General features: G+C 44.4%; 1 protein-coding gene across 1 annotated transcript in view; it reads right to left on the reverse strand.

Moving 5' to 3' along the window:
• Window positions 1–24,309, reverse strand: part of MBD1 (methyl-CpG binding domain protein 1) — a 72,155-nt gene that overhangs the window by 42,050 nt on the left and 5,796 nt on the right. Inside the window, 16 exon segments of the mRNA XM_057698109.1 lie at window positions 7,343–7,516; window positions 8,022–8,251; window positions 18,136–18,197; window positions 18,283–18,327; window positions 18,330–18,414; window positions 18,994–19,293; window positions 19,671–19,838; window positions 20,438–20,506; window positions 20,590–20,709; window positions 20,838–20,912; window positions 21,080–21,208; window positions 21,305–21,451; window positions 21,825–21,865; window positions 22,037–22,119; window positions 22,206–22,372; window positions 22,469–22,583. Of these exon segments, the coding sequence (XP_057554092.1) occupies window positions 7,343–7,516; window positions 8,022–8,251; window positions 18,136–18,197; window positions 18,283–18,327; window positions 18,330–18,414; window positions 18,994–19,293; window positions 19,671–19,838; window positions 20,438–20,506; window positions 20,590–20,709; window positions 20,838–20,912; window positions 21,080–21,208; window positions 21,305–21,451; window positions 21,825–21,865; window positions 22,037–22,119; window positions 22,206–22,372; window positions 22,469–22,583 (2,010 nt within the window).

The raw sequence follows: 24,309 nt of genomic DNA on the forward strand, positions 1-24,309 counted from the left end.
ATCCCATAAATGCTGGGTGGGTGACTCACAAACTGGAGAATAGTTATACCACAGAAGTCCACCCACTAAAGTGAGGGTTCTGAGCCCCATGTCAGGCTTCCTAACCTGGGGGTCCAGCAACGGGAGAAGGAATCCCCAGAGAATCAGACTTTGAAAGCCAGTGGGATTTGATTGCAGGACCTCCACAGGACTGGGGGAAACAGAGACTCCACTCTTGGAGAGCACACAAAAAATAATGTGCTCACCAGGACCCAGGGGGAAGGAGCAGTAACCCCATAGGAGACTGAACCAGACTTACCTGCTGGTGTTGGAGGGTTGCCTGCAGAGGTGGGAGGCAGCTGTGGCTCACCGAGGAGACAGGGACACTGGCGGAAGGGGTTCTTGGAAATGCTCATTGGTGTGAGCCCTCCCAGAGTCTGCCATTAGCCCTACCAAAGAACCTGTAAGCTCCAGTGCTGGGTAGCCTCAGGGCAAACAACCAACAAGGTGGGAAAACAGCCTCACCCATTGGCAGACAAGCAGATTAAAGTTTTACTGAGCTCCACCCACCAAATCAGATTAAAGTTTTACTGAGTTCCACCCACCCAGCCCAACCCACCATCAGTCCCTCCCATCAGGAAGCACCCACGAGCCTCCTAGACAGCTTCCTCCACAAGAGGGCAGACAGCAGTATCAAGATGTATCAGCAGTATTTCATCTTGCGGAACTGAAAACCACAGCCACAGAAAGATAGAGAAAATGAAAAGGCAAAAGACTTTGTACACAGATGAAGGGACAAGATAAAACACCAGAAAAACAACTAAATGAAGAGGAGATAGGCACCCTTACAGAAAAAGAATTCAGAATAATGATGGTGAAGATGATCCAGGACTTTGAAAAAAGACTGGATGCAAAGATTGAAAAGTTGCAAGAAAAGTTTACCAAAGACCTAGAAGAATTAAAGAACAAACAAACAGAGATATGCAACACAATAACTGAAATGAAAAATACACTAGAAGGAACCAATAGCAGATTAACTGAGGCAGAAGGGCGAATAAGTGACCTGGAAGACAGAATGGTGAAAATCACTGATGTGGAAAAGAATAAAGAAAAAAGAATGAAAAGAGCTGAAGACAGCTTAAGAGACCTCTGGAACAACGTTAAACTCACAACATTCACATTATACGGGTCCAAGAAGAAGAGAGAGAGAAAGGACCTGAGAAAATATTGGAAGAGATGATAGTTGAAAACTTCTCTAACATGGGAAAGGAAATAGCCACCCAAGTCCAGGAAGTACAGAGAGTCCCAGGCAGGATAAACCCAAGGAGAAACACACCAACACATATAGTAGTCAAATTGACAAACATTAAAGACAGAGGAAAGTTATTAAAAGCAACAAGGGAAAAATGACAAATAATATGCAAGGGAACTCCCATAAGGTTAACAGCTGATTTCTCAGCAGAAACTCTGCAAACCAGAAGGCAGTGGCACAATATATTTCAAGTGATGAAAGGGAAGAACCTAGAACCAAGAATACTCTACCCAGCAAGGATGTCATTCAGATTCGAGGGAGAAATCCAAAGCTTTACAGACAAGCAACAGCTAAGAGAATTCAGCACCACCAAACCAGCCCTACAACAAACGCTAAAGGAACTTCCCTAAGCGGGAAACATAAGAGAAGAAAAGGACCTACAAAAACAAAAACGAAACAATTAAGAAAATGGTAATAGGAACATACATATCGATAATTACCTCGAATGTAAATGGACTAAATGCATCAACCAAAAGACACAGACTGGCTAAATGGATAAAAAAACAAGACCCATATATATGCTGTCTACAAGAGACCCACTTCAAACCTAGGGATACATATAGACTGAAAGTGAGGGAATGGAAAAAGATATTCCATGCAAATGAAAATCAAAAGAAAGCTGGAGTAGCGATACTCATATCAGATAAAATAGACTTTAAAATAAAAAAGACAAGAAAGGACACTACATAAAGATCAAGGGATCGATCCAAGAAGAAGAGATAGCAATTATAAATATATATGCACCCAATATAGAAGCACCTCAATACATAAGGCAAATGCTAACAACTATGAAAGAGGAAATCGACAGCAACACAATAACAGTGGGGGATTTTAACACCCTTACACCAATGGACAGATTATCCACAGAGAAAATTAATAAGGAAACACAAGCTTTAAATGACACAATAAATCAGCTTGATTTAATAGATATCTATAGGACATTACATCCAAAAACAGCAGATTACACGTTCTTCTCAAGTGCACATGGAACATTCTTCAGGACAGATCACATTTCAGGTCACAAATCAAGCCCTGGTAAATTTAAGAAAACTGAAATTGCATCACGCATATTTTCTGACCACAATGCTATGAGATTAGAAATCAATTACAGGAAAAAAACTGTAAAAAATACAAACATATGGAGGTTAAACAATACAGTACTAAATAACCAAGAGATCACTGATGAAACCAAAGAGGAAATCAAAAAATACCTAGAGACAAATGACAATGAAAACACAATGATCCAAATCCTATGGGATGCAGCAAAGGCAGTTCTAAGAGGGAAGTTTATAGCAATACAGTCCTACCTCAAGAAACAAGAAAAATCCCAAATAAACATCTAACCTTACACCTAAAGAAACTAGAGAAAGAAGAGCAAACAAAACCCAAAGTTAGTAGATGGAGAGAAATCATAAAGATCAGAGCAGAAATAAATGAAATAGAAACAAAGAAAACAATAGCAAAAATCAATAAAACTAAAAGCTGGTTCTTTGAGAAGATAAATAAAATTGATAAACCTCTAGCAAGACTCATCAAGAAAAAGAGGGAGAGGACTCAAATCAATAAAATTAGAAATGAAACAGGAGAAGTTACAACGGACACTGCAGAAATAAAAAGCACCAAAAAAGACTACTACAAGCAGCTCTATGCCAATAAAATGGACAACCTGGATGAAATGGACAGATTCTTAGAAAGGTATAACCTTCCAAGACTGAATCAGGAAGACGTAGAAAATACGAACAGACCAATCACAAGTAATGAAATTGAAACTGTGATGAAAAATCTCCCAACAAACAAAAGTCCAGGACCAGATGGATTCACATGTGAATTTTACCAAACATTTAGAGAAGAGCTAACACCCATCCTTCTCAAGCTCTTCCAAAACATTGCAGAGAAAGGAACACTCCCAAACTCATTTTATGAAGCCACCCTCACCCTGATACTAAAACCTGACAAAGATACTACAAAAAAAGAAATTTGTAGACCAACATCACTGATGAATTTAGAAGCAAAAATCCTCAACAAAATATTAGCCAACAGAACCCAACAACACATTAAAAGGATCATATACCATGATCAAGTGGGGTTTATCCCTGGAATGCAAGGATTCTTCAATATACGCAAATCAATCAATGTGATATACCGTATTAACAAATTGAAGCATAAAAACCACATGATCATCTCAATAGATGCAGAAAAAGGTTTTGACAAAATTCGACACCCATTTACGATAAAAACTCTCCAGAAAGTGGGCATAGAGGGAACCTACCTCAACATAATAAAGGCCATATACAACAAACATACAGCAAATGTCATTCTCAATGGTGAAAAATTGAAAGCATTCCCTCTAAGATCAGGAAAAAGACAAGGATGTCCACTCTCACCACTACTATTCAACATAGTTTTGGAAGCCCTTGCCACAGCAATCAGAGAAGAAAAAGAAATAAAAGGAATCCAAATTGGAAAAGAAGAAATAAAACTGTCACTGTTCGCAGATGACATGATACTATACATAGACAATCCTAAAGATGCCACCAGAAAACTACTTGAGCTAATCAACGAATTTGGTAAAGTTGCAGGATACAAAATTAACACACAGAAATCTCTTGCATTTCTCTACACTAACAATGAAAGATCAGAAAGAGAAATTAAGGAAACAATCCCATTCATCATTGCAACAAAAAGAATAAAATACCTAGGAATAAACCTAACTAAGGAAGTAAAAGACCTGTACTCAGAAAACTATAAGACACTAATGAAAGAAATCAAAGACGACACAAACAGATGGAGGGACATACCATGTTCTTGGATTGGAAGAATGAACATTGTGAAAATGACTATACTACCCAAAGTAATTTACAGATTCAATGCAATCCCGATCAAATTACCAATGGCATTTTTCACAGAACTAGAACAAGAAATTCTATGATTTGTATCAAAACACAAAAGACCCTGAATAGCCAAAGCAATCTTGAGAAGGAAAGACGGAGTTGGTGGAATCAGGCTTCCTGACTTCAGGCTATACTACAAGGCTACAGTGATCAAGACAGTATGGTACTGGCACAAAAACAGAAATATAGATCAATGCAACAGGATAGAAAGTCCAGAGATAAACTGTGGTCAACTAATCTATGACAAAGGAGGCAAGGATATACAATGGAGAAAAGGCAGCCTCTTCAACAAGTGGTGCTGTGAAAATTGGACAGCTACATGTAAAAGAATGAAATTAGAACACTTCCTAACACCACACACAAAAATATACTCCAAATGGATTAAAGACCTAAATGTAAGGCCAGACACTATAAAACTCCTAGAAGAAAACATAGGAAGAACACTCTTTGACATAAATAACAGCAAGATCTTTTTTGACCCACCCCCTAGAGTAATGGAAATAAAAACAAAAATAAATAAGTGGGACCTAATGAAACTTCAAAGCTTCTGCACAGCAAAGGAACCTATAAGCAAGATGAAAAGACAACCCTCAGAATGGGAGAAAATATTTGCAAACGAATCAACAGACAAAGGATTGATCTCCAAAATATATAAACAGTTCATCCAGCTCAATATCAAAAAAACAAACAACCCAATCAAAAAATGGGCAGAAGACCTAAATAGGCATTTCTCCAAAGAAGACATACAGATGGCCAAGAGGGACATGAGAAGCTGCTCAACATCACTAATTATTAGAGAAATGCAAATTGAAACGACAATGAGGTATCACCTCACACTGGTGAGAATGGGCATCATCAGAAAATCTACAAACAGTAAATGCTGGAGAGGGTGTGGAGAAAAGGGAATGTTCTTGCACTGTTGGTGGGAATGTAAATTGATACAGCCACTATGAAGAACAGTATGGAGGTTCCTTGAAAAACTAAAAATAGAACTACCATATGACCCAGCAATCCCACTACTGGGCATATAACCCAGAGAACACCATAATTCAAAAAGACGCATGCACTCCAGTGTTTGCTGCAGCACTATTTACAATAGCCAGGACATGGAAGCAACCAAAATGTCCATCAACAGGTGAATGGATAAAGAAGATGTGGTACATATATACAATGGAATATCACTCATCTGTAAAAAGGAACGAAATTGGGACATTTGTAGAGACATGGATGGACCTAGAGAGTGTCATACAGAGTAAAGTGAGTCAGAAAGAGAAAATCAAATATTGTATATTAACACATATATGCGGAATACAGAAAAATGGTGCAAATCAACTAGTTTGCAAGGCAGAAATAGAGACACAGATGTAGAGAACAAACATATGGACACCAAGCAGGGAAAGCAGGGAGGGTTGTGGGGGGAATGAATTGGGAGACTGGGATAACAAACTGTACACTCTAAATATATGCAGTTTATTGTCTGTTAACTGTATCTCAATAAAAGTTCTAAAAAAAATTTTTTTTTAAAATAAAAGCTTCTGGGCTTCCTAGGTGGCACAGTGGTTAAGAATCTGCCTGCCAATGCAGGGGACACGGGTTCGATCCCTGCTCCAGGAAGATCCCACATGCCGCAGAGCAACTAAGCCCGTGTGCCACAACTACTGAGCCTGTGCTTTAGAGCCTGTGAGCCACAACTATTGAGCCCATGTGCTGCAACTACTGAAGCCCACGTGCCCAGAGCCCGTGCTCCACAACAAGAGAAGCCACAGCAATGAGGAGCCCACACACCACAATGCTGAGGAGCCCCCACTCACCACAACCAAAGAAAGCCCGCGCATAGCAAAAAACGACCCAACACAGCCAATTAAACAAACAAACAAACAAACAAACAAACAAACAAACAAATAAATAAAAAGAAAAGCTTCTGCACAGCAAAGGAAACAATCAACAAAATAAAAAGGCAACCTACAGAATGGGAGAGAATATTTTCAAACCATGTATTTGTTAAAGGGTTAATATCTAAAATATATAAGAAATTTGTATAACTCAATAGTGAAAAAATAATAATCTGACCAAAAAGATGAGGAAAAGTCCTGAATAGACATTTTTCCAAGAAGACATACAAATGGCAAACAAGTATGTGAAAACATCACCAATCACAAGAAAAATGCAAATCAAAAGCACAATGAGCTATCATTTCGTAGCTGTTAGGATGACTATTATAAAAAAGACAAGAGGTGACAAGTGTTGGCAAGGATGTAGAGAAAAGGACACCTTTGTACACTGTTGGTGGGAATATAAATTGGTATAGCCATTATGAAAAACAGTATGGAGAGCCCTCAAAAAATTAAAACTAGAACTACCATATAGAAACAAAATGTGTCCATTGATGTATGAATGAAGAAAGTATGAAATGGAATATTATTCAGTATGAAAAAGAAAATTCTGGGACTTCCCTGGTGGTCCAGTGGTTAAGACTCTGTGCTCCCAATTCAGGGGGCCCGGGTTCGATCCCTGGTCACGAAACTAGATCCCACATGCCGCAACTAAAAGATCCCGGATGTCACAAATAAGACCCGGCTCAGTCAAACAAACAAACAAACAAACAAACAAACAAATACTTTTTACAAAAAAGAGAAAGAAAATTCTGCCATTTGAGACAATGTGGATGAACCTGGAGGATGTAATACTAACTGAAATAAGCCAGACAGAAAAAGACAAATACTGTGTGATCTTACTAAATGTGGAATCTAAGAAAAAAAAAAGGTTGAACATATAGAAACAGAGAGTAGCATGCTGGTTCTCAGGGGTTACAGGGTGGGAGAAATCTGAAGATCTTGGTCAAAGGACATAAATTTTCAGTTATAAGATGAATGAATAAGTTTGGGGATCTAATGTACAGTATGGTGGCTATAGGCAAAAACACTGTATTGTATATTTGAAATATTCTAAGAAAATAAATCTTATGCATTCTTACTGAAAAACAAACAAAACTCCTCAGTGCCTGTATTATGCAATGATTTATATATAATTACCAAGACTTAAAGGTACAACTACTGTGTATACCCTCTTAAAGCTACACTTTACTGTAAGTTAGCTTTCCTAAATAGTTTTAAATATACCAACTTCAGACTCTGTGTGTGTGTTTTTCTGCCATCATTACCTGAATTGCTGGTCTAGCTTTTCAGCCACAAAATCCTGTCTCTCTTTTTCTTTCTTCTCTCTTAATAATCTGATTTTATCTCTCATTCTATCTTTTTTCTCCTCAATTGTTTCTTCTTTCAATTTCATTTCAGTAAAATATTCATTTTCTTCTGATGCTAAAAGTTCACGTAACCTAAGTTCACAAAAAATGACAACAACAAAAAATTAAAACTATCATGCCACATGCACCATTTCACTGATTGATTTTTATTTTGTTAAATTTGATTTCAAAAGTACATGTTCAGTAATAAATTTTATAAGAAGGAAAGATCATTGCAGTATTCCATAAAATAAGACTAGTTGACATTTAAAGCAATAACAAGACTAATCTGTGCCATGTTTTATTCCATGACATACAGATGAGATATGTAATGTATACCTTCAACAAAAAAAAGCAAAATGAGCAGATTTTAATTAAAATTTAAAAAATTTGAAACAATATGTTCTTTTGCTTTCTATCAAACATAGGTTATCACAAATGAAAATAAAAACAAGCCATAGCTATTGGTTTGGTAGAAATGTGAATAGCTCAGCCATGATCCTTACTATAAAAATTCACTTGATTTTTGATTGGTCAATCTCAAACTGCGGTTTTAGGAATGTTTCAGAGTCTGGATCAGCTGGTTTGTGAGCCTTACTTATTTCGTCTTTCTTCAGTGTTGATGATAAACCCCTGCATGGCATCCTTGACTCTTGCTTTCACAAGACTGTCCACAAACTTGTGGTCATTGTGCTGTTCCCACTCAGCTTTCAAGCAATCCCGCTCGTTTGACTTAATGGAAGCCAAAATAGCATGATGTTTCTGATGGCTGCGTCGGATTCTTTCCAGATGATGCTCAGCCCCTTGGCCTTTGGGAGGCTTGGCTCTCTGAAAACAAATAGCAACTATCACTTTTGATAGACCCAAAATCAACTGCATATATTCAATTAATCATGACCTCTACCAATAATCCTATTAAACAAAACTTGGTATATAAAACTAATACATCCTGCTACAACTGCAAACAACCTAAGTGCCTAAGATGTAACTTGTTTGATTCTTTGAATCTATACCTAAGATGTTATCAAATCAGTCTCAAATATTTCTCAAGTGCCATTTAAATAAAAGTTCATGGAATTATAAAGTTAAAAACTTGAATGGGACTCCAGAGTTTATCTAGTCAAGTCAGAGACATTATTTGCTCAAAGTACTTTAAGTAGTTAGGGCAGACCTGGATAGAACAGGAATCAGAGGTCTTCTAATTCCTGACCTTGATCTTGCCACCCACTCTCCCACATTGTTTCTCAGGGGTAGACAACATAGTTACCAACATCAAAATTCTTTCAATTAGGAGACTACTATCAAAGTATGAGGATATATCAATACATAACAAGTTGTGACAATGAAAAATCCTTTACTAAGGAGGAAGTCAGGAAGATAGAAAGGGAGGGGAGGGAAAGAAGGAAAAGAAAAAAAAAAAACAAAAAAATGAAAAAACCTAGTGGTAGAACTTTTTTCCTATTTCTATCATGCCCATAAGTTTACTGCAAGAGCTGTACTCCTGACATTTTGGTGTAAATTGAATTTCTGTAAATATGTTCATTTTGCACAAACTTCCACCAAAAAGTTGGAAATGCATACACCATTGTGAATACATATTGACACATTTAATAAAATCATATGGACTATATCTTTTTCATTTCTGTATTCCTAGCATTGAACATGCCTACCAGCATCAGGTTCTCAATATGAATGAATGAATGAATGAATGAGAAAGATGAATGAATGAAACAATGCTTATGGGTGGGCTTGATGTGATTCCTGCTCCTCCTGGGGCCACCATGAAATCCATGGTCTTGAGCTTTGAATTTTCATCCAGTTTTATCAAATCATCCTTAGGTGAGTAGTGAGACTCTGGTGTGCTGATTCACGGTAATAAAACTTTTAACTCAAATGGCAGAGACTCAATCTGATCATTCACACTTAGAACAGCACTGTCAGGATTACCAGAATACTGGCATTGGGACTTGGTAAGGGAATCTCCTAGGGAAAGAAAACCAACATTTGAAGATAGCTTCATGAAAAGATTCAGGGTTCAGGGTATATATACAAATACCCAGATTAGTTGAACAAGATAATGCAAAGCTGAGGTAGGCTGGAGACAGAAGATGATGTTGAGGGTTACATCATGGGAAGTAGCTAATTCATATCCAAATTATTTAGAGCCTAGACTCAGTTAACAAACTACTGGTCTCTAACATTAAAAAAAAACATTTTATGAATGTGGATTCAGTGACAACAAAGCAGAGCTGGATCAAGACTGCACCCTGGGCAGGATACACACAGGAACTCAGGCTCCCAGCAGACAGATGGACTGAGAACAGGAACCAAGCACCAAGGTCATCAGGAATCAATTGTCTTAAATTGTCAGGGCAAGAACCAGGCTCTGAGGTAAATTTTGACTGAAGAGGGCTGTGGGGGTGGAGGGCGGAGAAACAGCCTGAGCAGTAGTAGGGGATTAGGAGGCCCTTTAAGGCTTGGGCATCCTGTGTAGGACTCTGCAGTCAGGAAGGACTCTACCTCTGGATAAACAGGTATGATCTGGAGTTCTCTAACAATAAGGTGGTGCCAATCCATGCACAGTCTTAGCATTATGTACTCAAAACTTGTACTGTTTAACAGAAATATAATATAAACCAGATCTGTAATTTAATAACATTTTCTAGTAGCTGTATTTTAAAAAGTAAAAAGAAACAGGGGAAATTAATTTTAGTAATATATTTTTATTTAACAAATATATCCAAAATATTATCATTTCAACATGTGACTCTAGGCATATTTCAAGTGCTCAAAAGCCATTTGTGGCTAGTGGCCACCATAATGGATATTGCAACTCAAACCATGCTAACAACTGAACAAAGGGTTTAATAACTATCCTGTACTTTCAAGGTCATTGAAGGTTTTTGTTATAGTAACATCTCAAATTAGTTTCTACTATTATGGTTTACAGTTTAATGTTTTAAAGAATGATGCCTTACAGCCTAGGTTTGATTCTGGCCTCTACTGATAATTGTGTGATCTTGAGCAAGTTACTTAATCTCTTTGAATCTCAGTTTTCTCACCTGTCAAAATGAGTAAAATAAATATCCTCCTAAAAAGTTATTTCAAGAAGTAAATAACTGGGTCCCTAAGAGGCACTCACCAAATAGCCGCTCCTTTTGCTTCTCCATTACTTCAGACATTTCATTTTTCACCACCTTCTCCTGGAGGAATTGTTTAGCAACCAAGTCTCATCTCTGGTGGCTTTAATTCTTCTCCCACCACAACTCTGCAACCTCTAACATCCACAATTCTTATCACCCTCTGACATCTGAGATACACCAGCTCTGACCTTTTCCTTTCCCTCTTTATTCTCGTATAAACTTAAAGCATTCAATAGGGCTGCTTCTCTGGTTTGGTGGTAATTCGGTGGAACATAAATCCTTATTGGCTCCTAACATAAGTAATGTCACCCAACCAATAGCCCAGCCCCTGAGCTCAGTGTTCGCATACAGAACCCAAAGTATATCAATTTCTGACCCTCATAAAGTCTGTCTACAATGCTCACCTTGAACTCTACAGACTATAAAAAAACTCCAATCAACTGATTTCCAAACTCAGATCCTACGGTCCCTGGACCTAGAGAAGAGGGAGCAGGTCTATGAATTGACTGAGAACTGCTATGTGCACTATGGAGCATAATAAAACTGTGTCCTTCATTATCTCTGATCATTCTTCCACAAGGTGCCAACACAGACCATATAGCATATCATTATCTACTGTGTTAACCTTTAACGGTTTTGTGCATGAGCAACTTGTTTCTGCAATCAGATGATAAGCAATTTGAAAGCAGGGATCAGACTTCTAAAGCAGGGTAAACCTCCCAAGGTCACTCTACTCATCCCGGTATTTTCCACAGAACTGTGCACACAGCAGGGGCTCAAGTAATACCTCTGTAATTGTCTACCTACACATGGAGGTTTTCTAGTCTGTAGAAACTAGTGTGTAGAAACAAAGGAATGCAGGTGCATGGACCTACTGCCTGGGGTTCTGAGCAGGACCGATCAAATTCTGCAGCTTGCAGCATTCCCCTGGCCTCCTACCACCACCCCTGCCTGAAAGGCAACCAACCTCCTATTCCCAGGCCTGCAGCGACACTTCTGTTATGGTTGAGTCAGCAAAGGAAGGGCTCTATAACAACTGACAACCCCTCACAGCCCAATATTCCTTCAACAGAGGATTTTCCTAGGCTTGCAGAACTAGCCCAAGACCGTAGAGCTGAATCACTGCCAGCCCAGACCCCAGATTTCCTGCCGCATGACACAGTGCCCTTTCCTTGACACACACTCCGCATCGCAAGGGGACAGCCTCTTTCAGCAGTCTTGGAAGACTGAAAACCCTCAAGATCTCAAGTGGTGATTCTCCAAATACAACAACTAAGTATTATAACTGATGCGGGGGTTTGGGAGTGGGGGAGGGACGGAGTACGAGAGCTAGGCAAAAGACATCCTTCCCTCTTTCAAAATTCAAGCTGCTGTATCAAGCACTTGCTTCCCTTGAGAGAGCCCTCGCTGGAGGCCGGGTGGGCTGGGCTGGACCCTGAGCTGGGGGAGATGCACAAAGCGGTAGGGTCCCGCACACACATCCCATGCTTACCACGATCACCACTTTGGGAGTGGGGCCCTTAACCTCCCTCTGTACGATGCCAAATCGCTGGCTGTACATTTTCGGAGTCCCCTCGGGTTGGGGGCGGCGTCCGCCGCAGTTCCCCAACCACAGCAACCTGTGCGACCAGATTCCGCAACGCAGAAGTCTGGTTGCCATGGTGCGCCTCCCGGGGCTAGCGGCAGGTGAGTGGGGCGGAAGTTAGTCCTGTCACCATGGTGACCACAGACGCCGGCACTCACGACTTCCTCTCGGAGTGGAAAAGCTGAGTCTGCGCAGTCCTCACCCCGCCCTTGGCAAGGCCTCCCGCCGACCTCGCTCCCTTCTTCTAGGGTTCATCTAACAGCAGGAAAAAAGCCTCTTTAACCCAAAGTGAAGTCGAAGGTCTAATTATGTTCCAACTGACTTTGCTATTTATATCCTGTAATCGGTCTAAAAGCATTAGAAAGGTTAGTGGGCCTTTTGTGGGAAGATTAAATTTTGAGGCCATCTCTAAGTTAATCATGATGACATAAATCATCACAGGACATTACTCGCGTAGTTCTTTACAGGAGTTTACAAAGTATTTTCACACATAAAACCTTTGAGGCTCACAAATATAAGATTGATGGAACAGAGGGTATTATCCTCATTTTACAGCTAAAACAATTAAAGCTGAGAGAGCCTAACTGCTTTGTCAGCCAACCCAACAAGTAATGACAACTCTGTTAATAAAGGCAGCAAAGCAGGGCTGACTTGAGGTACCCTAAGATGGGGTGCAGATCAGATGGGCTGGTAGGGCAGTGACATGACCGGGCTGGGCACAATAAAGGCCAGGGCCAGGGCCAGGATGTGGATCAGAATTGGCAGGTGATCAGGCTCTGAGATTCCGGATCCCAGGCAGGAAAACACAGGTAAGGAAACCTAGAAGGGGCCCTCAGCACAGGTGTAGACCATAGCTGTACCTCCAATCAAGAGCAAGCTGGTAGTTAATACCTAAAACCCAAATAATAACACTTCGGTACTCTTTCTACAGTGGGGGTGAACATAGAACTATCACTGAAACACAGAAAAAAAACCAGCACCTAGTCGGTCGCTGACGTGTAATAACCAAAGTACAACTAGTACTATGCATCCCATCTTAAGACCGCAATTTACTGTAAATTAGCACTGCTTGATCATTTGTAATCCGCCCACTTCGGACTGTGTATGCGGTACGTTTCTAGGTTTGGACTCCATTTCCTGAATTGCTGGTTCAGCCTTTCAGCCACAAAATAATGTCTCTCTTCTCTTTTAAAATTTCTTTTAGTAATTCTCTCTCATTTTGTCTTTTATCTCCTATAATGCTTCTTCTTTCAATTGAAGTTCGGTAAAATACTCATTCTCATTTACTGCTAAGAGTTTACGTAGCCTGAAACAAAAAAGAAAGAAATTAGATGGTCGTCTCCGTTTCCTGGACGGGGTCCTGAGGGCCAGTTCCTTGATCTTCGATTCCCACGGGTGCCTGGCCCGCCGGCTAGCCTGGGTGGAACCACCCTGACCCCTCAGCCTTGGGGAAAAAAGGCGATGAAAACGCCCTCCGCCTAGGGGCGGGGCTTGGTAAAAGCCTGAGATTCTCGAGCACCCGTCAGGAACCTCCGAGGTCCACAGCCTGGAGGGTCCCGTCGAAATGAATTTTCAGCGACAGAAGCGGACGCTTGGCGACCCCAGGCTGCCCTCGAACGTCCCAGCGTCGGTCCTGAGCTCGTCGTGCCGCGCCCTCACCCTGAGTGTGTCCCAAAATTTAATTCCGCTTTTGCCTGTTGAACCACTTTGTGAACAGGGGTGACGGCTTCCCTCCGTGCCGGCTCAGGAAGAGAAGCCACGGCTCAGCGGAGGCCACGCCCCAAGGCTGCCCAGCAGGGGAGTGAGGGGCTGCGTGTCCCGAGCCCTGGTGGGAGGACTATCGGCCGGGCGCCAGCGCCCCCTGGCGGACCTGTTCGGAGGGTGGAAGGGCCGCCCAGGTACCAAGCACTGTGAGACTAGGCTTCCAACCAAGTCTCAACCTCCTGGGAGGCCCAAGAGAAGTGATTCACCCAAGGTCCTTGGACAGAACCTGACCTTGATCTTGCCACCCGCTATACCACTTTCTCAGAGGCGGTCGATCAACACTTAATCACCATCAAGACACTCCCGAAAGTAACACTAAGTACATAAATCAGTAAACGGGACAATAAAAATCATTTAAAAATAATTTTAAAATAGAACAGCATAGAGATAGAAACTATTTATATTATTTCCAATGCCTATTATGCCCCAACAAAGTTCCACACAAGGGCTGTCCTCCCAACAGTTTCCTGAATTCTGTGTTTTCAACATTAACTTCCATGATAAAGTTGGAAATCCATTTACCATTTGTAAATACATACTGATGTATTTAATTAAACTGCATGAACTATATCTTTTTCATTCCTGAATCCCAGTATTAAGTACAGTGACTACCATGGGCCAGATTCTCAATACTTTTATGAATGACACAAAAATAGCCGAGACCAGCAAGTTTTTTCTGGGTGGGCTTGACAGAATTTCTGTACTTGCTGGGGTCACCATGAAATCCATGGTCTTCAGCTTTGCATTTTCAGCAACGTAGCTTTATCAAGTTATCCTCAGGTGAGTAGTGAGACCCTTGGGAGCTGATTCATGGCAGGGTGGTTTTGTAATATGTCACCTTGACTTAGGCTACATTTCCCAGTGCTCCCTTCCCCATATGCTTCCAGTTAGGATGGGCCACAAGAGACATTCTGCGTGATAACTGGAGGGCAGAAGTGAAGCAGCAGCACACTTGGAAGGTTGGGTGCTGTGGCACCAGGAACTGTTGCAGTTCACACATGTTGTCATTTATCTGCTGGCTCACCTCGTTGGTTTGGGGCAGCAGTCAGGCCTGCGGCCAGGCCTGCAGCTGCTCCACCTTCCCCAGGATCTTCCTTCACCTTCTCTAATTCCTGGGCCAGATGTATATTTAACTCTGTGATGAAGGGCACCAGCTTCTTCTGCAGGACACCCACATCATCGAAGTTGGAGGTGGTGAGAGGCTGACATGGGTTCCAGGCCATCCTCGTGGTTTCCAGCTTGTGCTCGTGGGCGCCAGTGTGTCCTCGGTCTCCCACTCTTTACATCCATCTTCCCTTCCCGATTGCCTGCCCTGCAGACTTCAAGCTCCAGCATTAGATGCAAAGACAACAGCCTTACAGAGACTGTTCAACCAGCTCTCACAATTTCATAAGGTCAAATCCCTACAATAAATCCCTTAATATACATATTTATATATACTTATACACACATGTACATAATCTTTATATTAGTGGTGCCGCTTTTCTGATTGTATGCTGATACACACAGTAACCAGACTCTTATCTCATGAGTCAGAATGCTATTCCAATAAATTTCACTCAGGACATCACTGTCAAAATATCACCAGAATACTAGGGTTGAGTAGTTGGATCCTAGCGAGGAGCAAAACAGTATCAGAAAATTATCCAGTCTTGACTCTGACTGAAGTAGGCAGGGTGAGGGAAAGGAAGGAGCAGAGGAGGGTGGCAGAAAGCTATATAATGAGTTAAAGTAGGCAAATGTTTAACCTACATCTGAATTATCTAAAGCTGCAGGGCTGGGACTAGAGTAAGGCAAGGGAGGCACATAGACTACAAAATTGAAGGAGGCATGCACTCAGTCCCGGCACTATAAAGCTAGCTAAGTAATAAATCACAGGTCTAATCTTTTTGGCACTTCATGAAGAATTGGACAGTGAGGCAGGGCTGAGCCAAGACTGGCCCTTACGCAGGACTTGAAGCGGGAACTCAGACTCCTAACAGATAGGGGCTGAGAGCAGAAACCAAGCACAAAGGTCATCAAGGGACAGGGGGTGCAAGATGTGAGGAATGATGAGCCAGGCCAGGAGCTTTACTTCTGAAGACTGCTGTGGGTGAGGACGGGGAGTGACAGTAACAAGCAGTGGCCAGTGGGGAATGATGCCCTTTTGAGTCTGAGGAAGCCTATGCAGCACCCAAGGCCTGGGAAGAACTGTCTCAGGAGACACAGGTGCTCTGATAAGGTGGCACCATCCACACTGCCTTGGTGCTCCCTAAACCACCCTAGGGACAGCAGCGTAAGGGGTCTGTTATAAAGCTCAGAGTAATCCACCTTGTTTTCAAGGTCATGGGAAATTTCCATTAACATAACATGATTATACATTACTGGATATAGGTTATAGTTTACAGTTTAGTGGCTTAACTTAGAACAAGGCTTTTACAACCTGGGTTTGATTCTAGGCTCTATCAATACTAGCTGTTCGACACTGGACAAGGTTATTTAGTTTCTCTGAATCTTAGCTTTCCCGTTTGCAAAAATGGGCAAAATCAATGCCTTTCTAAAAAGATGTTTTGAGGATTAAATTAGGTCCATGGGAGGAACACACCAAACAGCAGCTCCTTTCCTCATTTATTCACATTACATTCCCAACTGCTATCTCCCTGAGGAAATGTTTAGAGACACTGCCAGGTCTCATCCAAATCCATTTAAAATTATTTATGATGATGGCTTGTTTAGGCTGAAGGTGGCTTTAATTACATCCGCTCTCCCATCCCAACTCCCCCATCCTTAATATCCACACTTCTTATCACACTCAGGCTCCTGGGATTTGCACCGGTTGGAGCAGATGCACCAACTTTCTACTCTTTTTCTTCCTTTTCTGCTTACTTCCTCTATAAGCTCAAAGTACTGAACAGGCCTGCTCCTCTGGTTTGGTGGCAGGTTTTCCCAGTTCCTATTGACTCCCACACAAGCCCTGGCAATCCATCTATGGTCCAGCCTCTGAGCAGATCAGTGTTGTCTCTCATAAAGTCGGTCTGTAAATATCACCTTGAGTCCTACAGTCTGCAGAAGCCTCCAGTCTACTGCTTCCTAGCTCCAGGTTTTTTAAGGTCCTTGGACCTAGAGAAGAGGGAGCAGGTCTGTATGTTGAATGATGTTCCCTATGTGCAAAATGGAGCATCATAAAACCATTTTCCACGCTTGCATTTCCCCTTAATTATCCCTTCTCTCTCCTCTCTTTTAAAATCTTCCATTACAGACAACATATCACATCAAGCACATCATTACCTTCGCCATTAATATGTAATGATTTCATGCATAGGGGAAATGGTTTCCCCAGTTGGATCATAAGCTCCCTGAAGGCAGAAATCTTGCAACTCCTGAAGGATAAGCCTTCCAGGGTCATTGATTCACCGCTGTATCTGCCACACTGCAGTGCACCCAGAAGGGCCTCAATCAGTACCTCAGTACTTGCCCAAGTGCAGGTGGAGGAGTTTCTGACCTGCAGACACTAGTTTGCAGGAACAAAGGAATCCAGGTGTTTAGGCCAACAGTTTATGTTGCCTGTGTCTGGGGCTCTGTTCAGGGCTGTCAGCAGTTCTGCAGGAGGCAGCATTCCCCTGACCTCCTCCCACCGTCCCAGTTCTTATAGGCACCTATCCTTCCTTCTACTGCCACACCTGCAGAAACAGTTCTGTGCAGCAACTGAAACAGTTAATGACCTCAATATGCTCCAAAAAGGCTCCAGAAACACAGCCTAACCCCTTTCACAGAGGGTACTCCAGTCGTATGTGGACCCAGATCACAAAGCCATCCCAGAACCCTGATCTCCTGCCCACCCGCCACTGCCCAGCCCATCCGTTCATCTTTTGGAGACTCCACAGGCCTTCAAGAACCCGAATGATGATTCTCTGAATAAGAATTTATATATTAAGTCTGACCCCTGTGGGTTTTCTTAGGAATATGGTGACAAGGCTTTCCTTTCTTCCTTTTTCTTTTAAATCTCATCATAGGGCACCAAGTCCTCTCCCCTCATCACCTCCCATGACCCTCCTCAAGAAGAGCCCTGACCTGGACCCCAGGAGAAATCCCTAAGGTCCTGCACATACCCCGTCACTCACTGTGACCGGCCTTTATCTCCCACTACATCATGCCAAAACACTGACTGTACTTTCAAAACCCAGGGCCCACATCTGACCAGCACCCCATCCCATCCCCACCCCTCACTGTGTGGGGCACACCTTGGCAACCAGACTGCTGTGTCCCGGAGGCGGGTTCCACCCAGGCTGAAAATCTCCGTGATCTGGGGAAGAATTAACATCAGGGTCAACATGGCTGGTGGGGCTAAAGCAGGGTCAGGACAGGGTCAGGTGTCCCCCAGCACTGACCACAGGCGTGCCAGCCCCTCCTGCCTCCTCCTCTGGGGCCAAGTCAGAGGCGGAGTCATCCTTGTTCTCCTCCTTGTCCTCCTCAGGGTCAGGTGGCTCTTGCTTCACAGGTGGCAGGCCTGGGTCTACTGCCTGGGAGAGTTGGGAAACAGGCAGTTGTCAGAAGGGCAGGGCTGGCCTGAGGAAAGTGTCTCTATCAGCCAACCTGTCACTGTGCTGACAGTCCCACTTCTGTCATACTTGAGCACAGAAGAACCATCTCTCTGCCTACAAACCTTTCCCATTCCTCATAGATCATTTTTCTGTTAGCTGGGCAGCAAAGCAGGCAAAATTACTTGCCTGGGGAGGGTAGGGCATCTGTCAGACAGGCAGGATAATTCTGTGAGAGGCTGTAATCAGCACACCTATTACTTTGCTCAAAGAACCACCATCATGGCTCACCATCACTCTGCTCACAGACCACCCGTCACTGACCCCCACCTTGCTGGGGCAGCCAGGCAGCAATACAGGAGAAGTCAGGATGGCTGTGCCCGGTGTCCAGTCTTCCTGGGCATCCGCCTTCTCTTGCTTCACCTGGGGTAAGGCCACAACCCAACTCAGGCCAGGGCACTGGGCCTCCTGTGTGAAGGAGGATTGCAGCAGACTTGGTCCCAGCTTCCCCGCACGAGGCTGGGTGGGGTTGGGAAGGGCAGGATAAGGTGGGACCCTCACCTGCAACAGAGCTTCTGCAGAAGCTGGGGCTGGGCCAGGCACCTGCACGGGACTGCTTGCACCCTCCCGTAAGAACACAAGGTCGGTGCCAGGTGGAGGCAACACAAAGCCACTGCCTTCTTCCTGCTTCATTGGCGTCTGGGCACGGGCTGGTTGGGCTATGGGTATGGCCAAGGGAGGCTTCAGGGTCTGACCCAGACGGGGCCTTCGAGTAGAGCCAGGCCTCTTTCGACGAGGGTAAGGTGGGGGCGGCCCTGCCCCATCCTCGGACCCTGCCCAGACACTTGGCAGCAGCCGCTTCTGTGAGGAGAGATGGGCTGTTATGGCCACCAGGTACAATGACCAACCATACTACACTGCCCTGATCCATGTGCCTGCGAATCGCACCCTCCCCGCCACGTTAGCCCTAGCACAGAATCTCCTTACGTATGAGCCCCTCATCGTCAAGCCTGCTAGTCTCCTGTTGGCAATGCCAGTGTGCCACCCAGATTCCTCACTTACCCCAGCGTAACGTCTGCTAATTGTTGGCCAAACCTATTGCCCCACCCACCACCCTGAAGCTTCAGGATCCATCTGGCCTGTCCCCACCCACCTTACCAGGCTTGCCCACTCCTCCCAGGCACTGGGGGGCCTGGCACTATTACTCCTGCCCACCTAACCCTTTCTGCTGCACCCACCATAGCAAACTGCAGGCACTGGCGCCAACGACACTTCTGGCGCTTCTGGTTGCTGCCCCCAAATTTGGGCTTGTCACAGCAGAAGTCGCAGTGGCCACAGTCCATCCGCCGCAGGCAGGCTGCACAGGCCCCACACTTGCGGTTCTGCCGACGGTTCGTGTAAGGCTGCTGGGGAACAGGGGATGGCGGGTGCTGTCACTAGGACCATTACAATGCTACGCCTGTTACTCCTCTACTAGCCCCACTGGAGGGAACTGATTGGACACTAGTCTTAGCCTGACTCCCCACTAGTCACACCTCAGTGTCTGTTAGTCCAGCACCAGGCCGTATCACTGTACTGGATGGCCCTCGATACCATGAGGACCGTGGCTGCTCCAACACAGTATCTATCATTCTATCTGCTAGTCCCCCCACTAGCTACCAAGACAATGTCTTTGACCCCCAGTCTCCAGCAGGATTTTGCTGACGCTCTATTAGCTCCCATCACTGTGCTTGCAACATCCACTCATCCTATGTGAACTTTCATCACTATGCCAGCTTTTCCTCTATTAGCCCCAGCAGAGTGTTGGCTCATCTGACATTAGGTACTGTCACTGCACCTGTTGATGCCATATTAGTTCCTACCCCACGTCTGCTCATCCCATACTAGTACCCATCACTGTGCCTTCCTATTCCCTTATTAGGCCCATTGTAGCATCTGCTTCTTTGGGGTTAACCAAGCGCCCTGGGAGAGTCTAGGCTTGTCCAGGTAGGGTGAGGCCACTCACTAGCTCGTCCTCGTCTACACAGTAATAGATGAATTCAGCAGGTGGCGAGGGGGCCAGGGCTCTGGGGTGCTGCAGAGGCAAATGGGGTGGGGTCAGGGCAGGTAGTGGGTGAGGTTACGGTTGTGCCATCCCCCTGCCCACCAGGGCCTCACCAGCTCTGGAGACTCTGGAGGCTGCGACGGGGGAAGTGGAGGCAGAGGCTGGGCTCGGGGAGGGCGCCGCCGGGGAGCCACCTTGGAGTCGCAGCCTCCCCTGCGGCGGCCATGTTTACCCTGAGAGAAAGTCAGAAAGACAGTTTAGGCTTGGTGGCACCAGGCAGACACAGGACCACCTCCCTCCCCCCAAGTGTGCAGAAAGCACGCGTGTGGGACAGGCAGGCAGTGTGGGCTGGGGCACTCACAGCAGGGGGAGCCACAGCTAGGGGAGGGCGTCGTTGACCTCGCTGATGGTGGCGACGGAGGCGGTGCGCGAGGTGCTGGCAGACAGAGGCAGGTAGGTGGGGCCAGGGAAGTGAGCATGGCGTTGGGGAGAAAAGAAGACGTGAGGTGGGCAAGGCCAGGTTGGGAGGAAGCAGCAGCAGCTTTAAAAGCAGAATGAGCTCTGCCCCAGCCCACCAGCACCGACCCCTCCAGATTGACTCACCCGTAGGCAACGCCGCTGGACGCACCTCCACTGGCGCCTGAGACCAGGGCGGGGAGGGCGAAGGCAGACTCGACAACGGCCACAGTCCTCTCGGGTTTGACAGCCCCGGCACACTCCACACCCTCGGCTCTGTTGGGGGGTGCCGGAGGTGTGATGCATGGGGCCAGCACTATGAGGGCCAGGAGTGCGGGTGAGCCTTGGGCCCAACCCACCTGCCTGACTCACCCTTTCCACAATCCGGAGGCACCGTCTTCGCTCACACTTGCAGAACAGCCCCGAGGCCACATCATGGGGCAACTGCAGAAGGCAGGTGGAGCAGGCCCCACAGTCTTCCGTTACCTGGCAGGCCGCACACTCCCCGCAGCCCACACGCTGCCAGGAATGGGTGGGGCAAGGTCACAGGTCCAGGCAGAGTGGCTCCAGGAGCACTGCCCCTCACGTGTCTGCTGACCCCACATTAGCCCCCATGATCATGTCTGCTAGTCCCCTATTTGCCTCATCACTGTCTGATTAGATACTGATTAGCCACCATTATTGAGGCCGTAACAATGTCTACTGTTTCCCTGTGAACCTCATCACTGAGTCTACTGATTAACTCCCGTTACTGTCGGTTGACTGCGGCTAGCTCCCTACAAAATGACTCTGACACCCTGTGGATCCATCACTGTTCCTTCAGACTCTTACCAGCCCCTATCACATCCTGCTCCCACTGCACACTTGTGAGGAGGAAGCAGGTCGTGCTTACCTTAAACATCCTCTGTTCGCGGTTGAAAGCAATTCTCTGTGCTGCAGGGAGGGAGAGAGCAGAAGAGAAATATAAAGGGAGCATCAGATATCTGACCTCATGACTGCCTGTGCCTTGACATCTACCACTCAACCTCCAGCCAGACACCTGTGTCCTAGTCTAACACCGAGCCTGCTCCAGCTCTATCTCCCAGCGCCCCAGGGGCCGCTCACCTCGGCAGTCCTTGCACAAAGTCTTGAGCCGCTGCCTTCGGGTTCCATCCCCTGAAAAGCTGATTCCACAGTTCTCACAGCACCTGGGATGGGAAACATGGGTGTGGGGCCCTAAGTGCAGCCCCAAAACAACCCTCCTAGACTTGACTCACTTTAGTCCAACACTCACCCAGGAGCAGGAAGTGAAGCTGGGACTGTGTCAGCATCAGCCTTGGTCTCATCCCTTGGGGTCTCCTTTCTGACCTCACTCTTCTGAGGTCCAACCTGACGTTTCTGAGCTTTGGCTGGCTTCGAAGGCTTCTTCCGCTTCCTGCTGGGGATGGCCAAGGAATGGGCCTGGAGATAACAGCAAGGGCAGGAGGAATGGAGGTCAGTGGGTGGGTGTTAGGTGGCTCAGCCACCCCTGCCTGAGTACCCCACATTGTACAGTACCTTGGGGGCTGGATAGCACAGGATGCCTTGTTTGAAGTCGAAGAGGGTGAGATCGCATGCAGGGCCCAGGTATCGAGTCAGTTCAACTTTGCTTCGGATCCTGTCTCCTGTGGGGCTGGGGGTGGGCCAGGACGAGTTGGTACCTAGGTGGAGCCACTGCCACTCCACCCACACAACCCTCCCACTGGGCTGGTGAATAGGCCTGCAGAGCTGGTGGAATACAGGAGGCAGCCTGGGATCAGCCTATGAGCCCTGATCAAGTAACTACCCCAAATAACCCTGAACAGCAGGAATATAAAAGGTGTATAAATACCAGCATGTATACAAACATTAATGAATAATCTAAACATAAACAGATACGCGTGTATTTATAATGTATGCTACTAGTGGTGTTCTATGTAAGTGAAAATAAACACAAATAGGAACACAAACATATTAAATAACATAACTGTGTTAGCATCACATACTAAATACATAAACAAATAAAGAAAACACATAAGAAACAAATGTTTTAAATATAGCTGGCCCTTGAACAACACAGGTTTAAACTGCTCAGGTCCACTTATACACAGATTTTTTTCAATAAATATATATTGGAAAACTTTTTGAAGATAAGTGGCTATTTTAAAAAACTCAATGACCCATGCAGCCTAGAAATATTGAAAAAATTAAGAAAAAGTTAGGTGTGTCATGAATGCATAAAATATACGTAGATACTGGTCTATTTTATCTTTTACCCCCACAAAACATACATAAATCTATTATAAAAAGTTTAAATTTATCAAAACTTATGCACACAAATACTTAAAGACCATATGTGGTACCAATTGCAGTCAAAAGAAACGTAAACAAACGTAAAGATGCAGTGTTACTTCATAACTGCATAAAATTAACTATAGTACATATTGTACTACTATAATCATCTCATAGCCACCTCCTGCTGCTATTGCAGTGAGCTCAAGAGTTCCAAGTATCTGCTTAAAATGCCATGGAAGGCTAATCATCTCCAAGTGAGCAGTTTGTTTCTCCAGTAAATTGTACATCACAGTAGAAAGAAACCCCTTGCAGTGGTTCTCGCGTCATTTTCACTGTGTTTAGTGCGATACCATAAACCTGGAATAACACCATATAGGATTCATAACAAAGTGTGGCTAGTCATGCCGGAAGTGCTCCCAAGAAGCAGAGAAAAGTCATGACATTACAAGAAAAACCTGAATTGCTTGACGTGTACCGTGGATTGAGGTCTGCAGCTGTGGGTGCCCGTCAATTCAAGATTACTGAATCCAGTGTAAGGACTATTGTAAAAAAAAACAAAAACAAAAAACAAAAAACAAAACAAAAAAAGGAAATTCATGAAGCTGTTGCTGCAGCTACGTCAGCAGCTCGAAAATCCTGTTCTTTTTGCAAAATACCTTTTTATCTTGCACTGAAAATGCAGCTTTTATGTGGATGCGGGATTGCTATAAGATAGCCATACCTATCAATTCCAATATAATTCGAGAAAAAGTGAAGTCACTGCATGACAACTTAAAGCAAAAGGAAGGTGAAGGTCCTAAAGCTGGAGAACCTAATGCCAGCAAAGGATGGTTTGATAATTTTAGAAAGAGGTTTGGCTTTAAAAATGTCAAGATAACAGAAGTGGCTTCTGCCAACCAAGAGGCAGCAGACAAGTTCCCAGATGCCATTAAGAAAATCATTGAGGAGAAAGGCTATCACCCTGAACAAGTTTTTAAAGCAGATGAAAGTGCCCCACTCTGGAAAAAAAAAATGCCACAAAGGACATTTACTAGTAAGAAAAAGAAGTTAGCACCAGGATTTAAAGCAGGAAGGGATAGGCTAAC

This window comes from Hippopotamus amphibius, chromosome 11 (assembly GCF_030028045.1).
Source record: "Hippopotamus amphibius kiboko isolate mHipAmp2 chromosome 11, mHipAmp2.hap2, whole genome shotgun sequence".
Classification (NCBI taxonomy): domain Eukaryota; kingdom Metazoa; phylum Chordata; class Mammalia; order Artiodactyla; family Hippopotamidae; genus Hippopotamus; species Hippopotamus amphibius.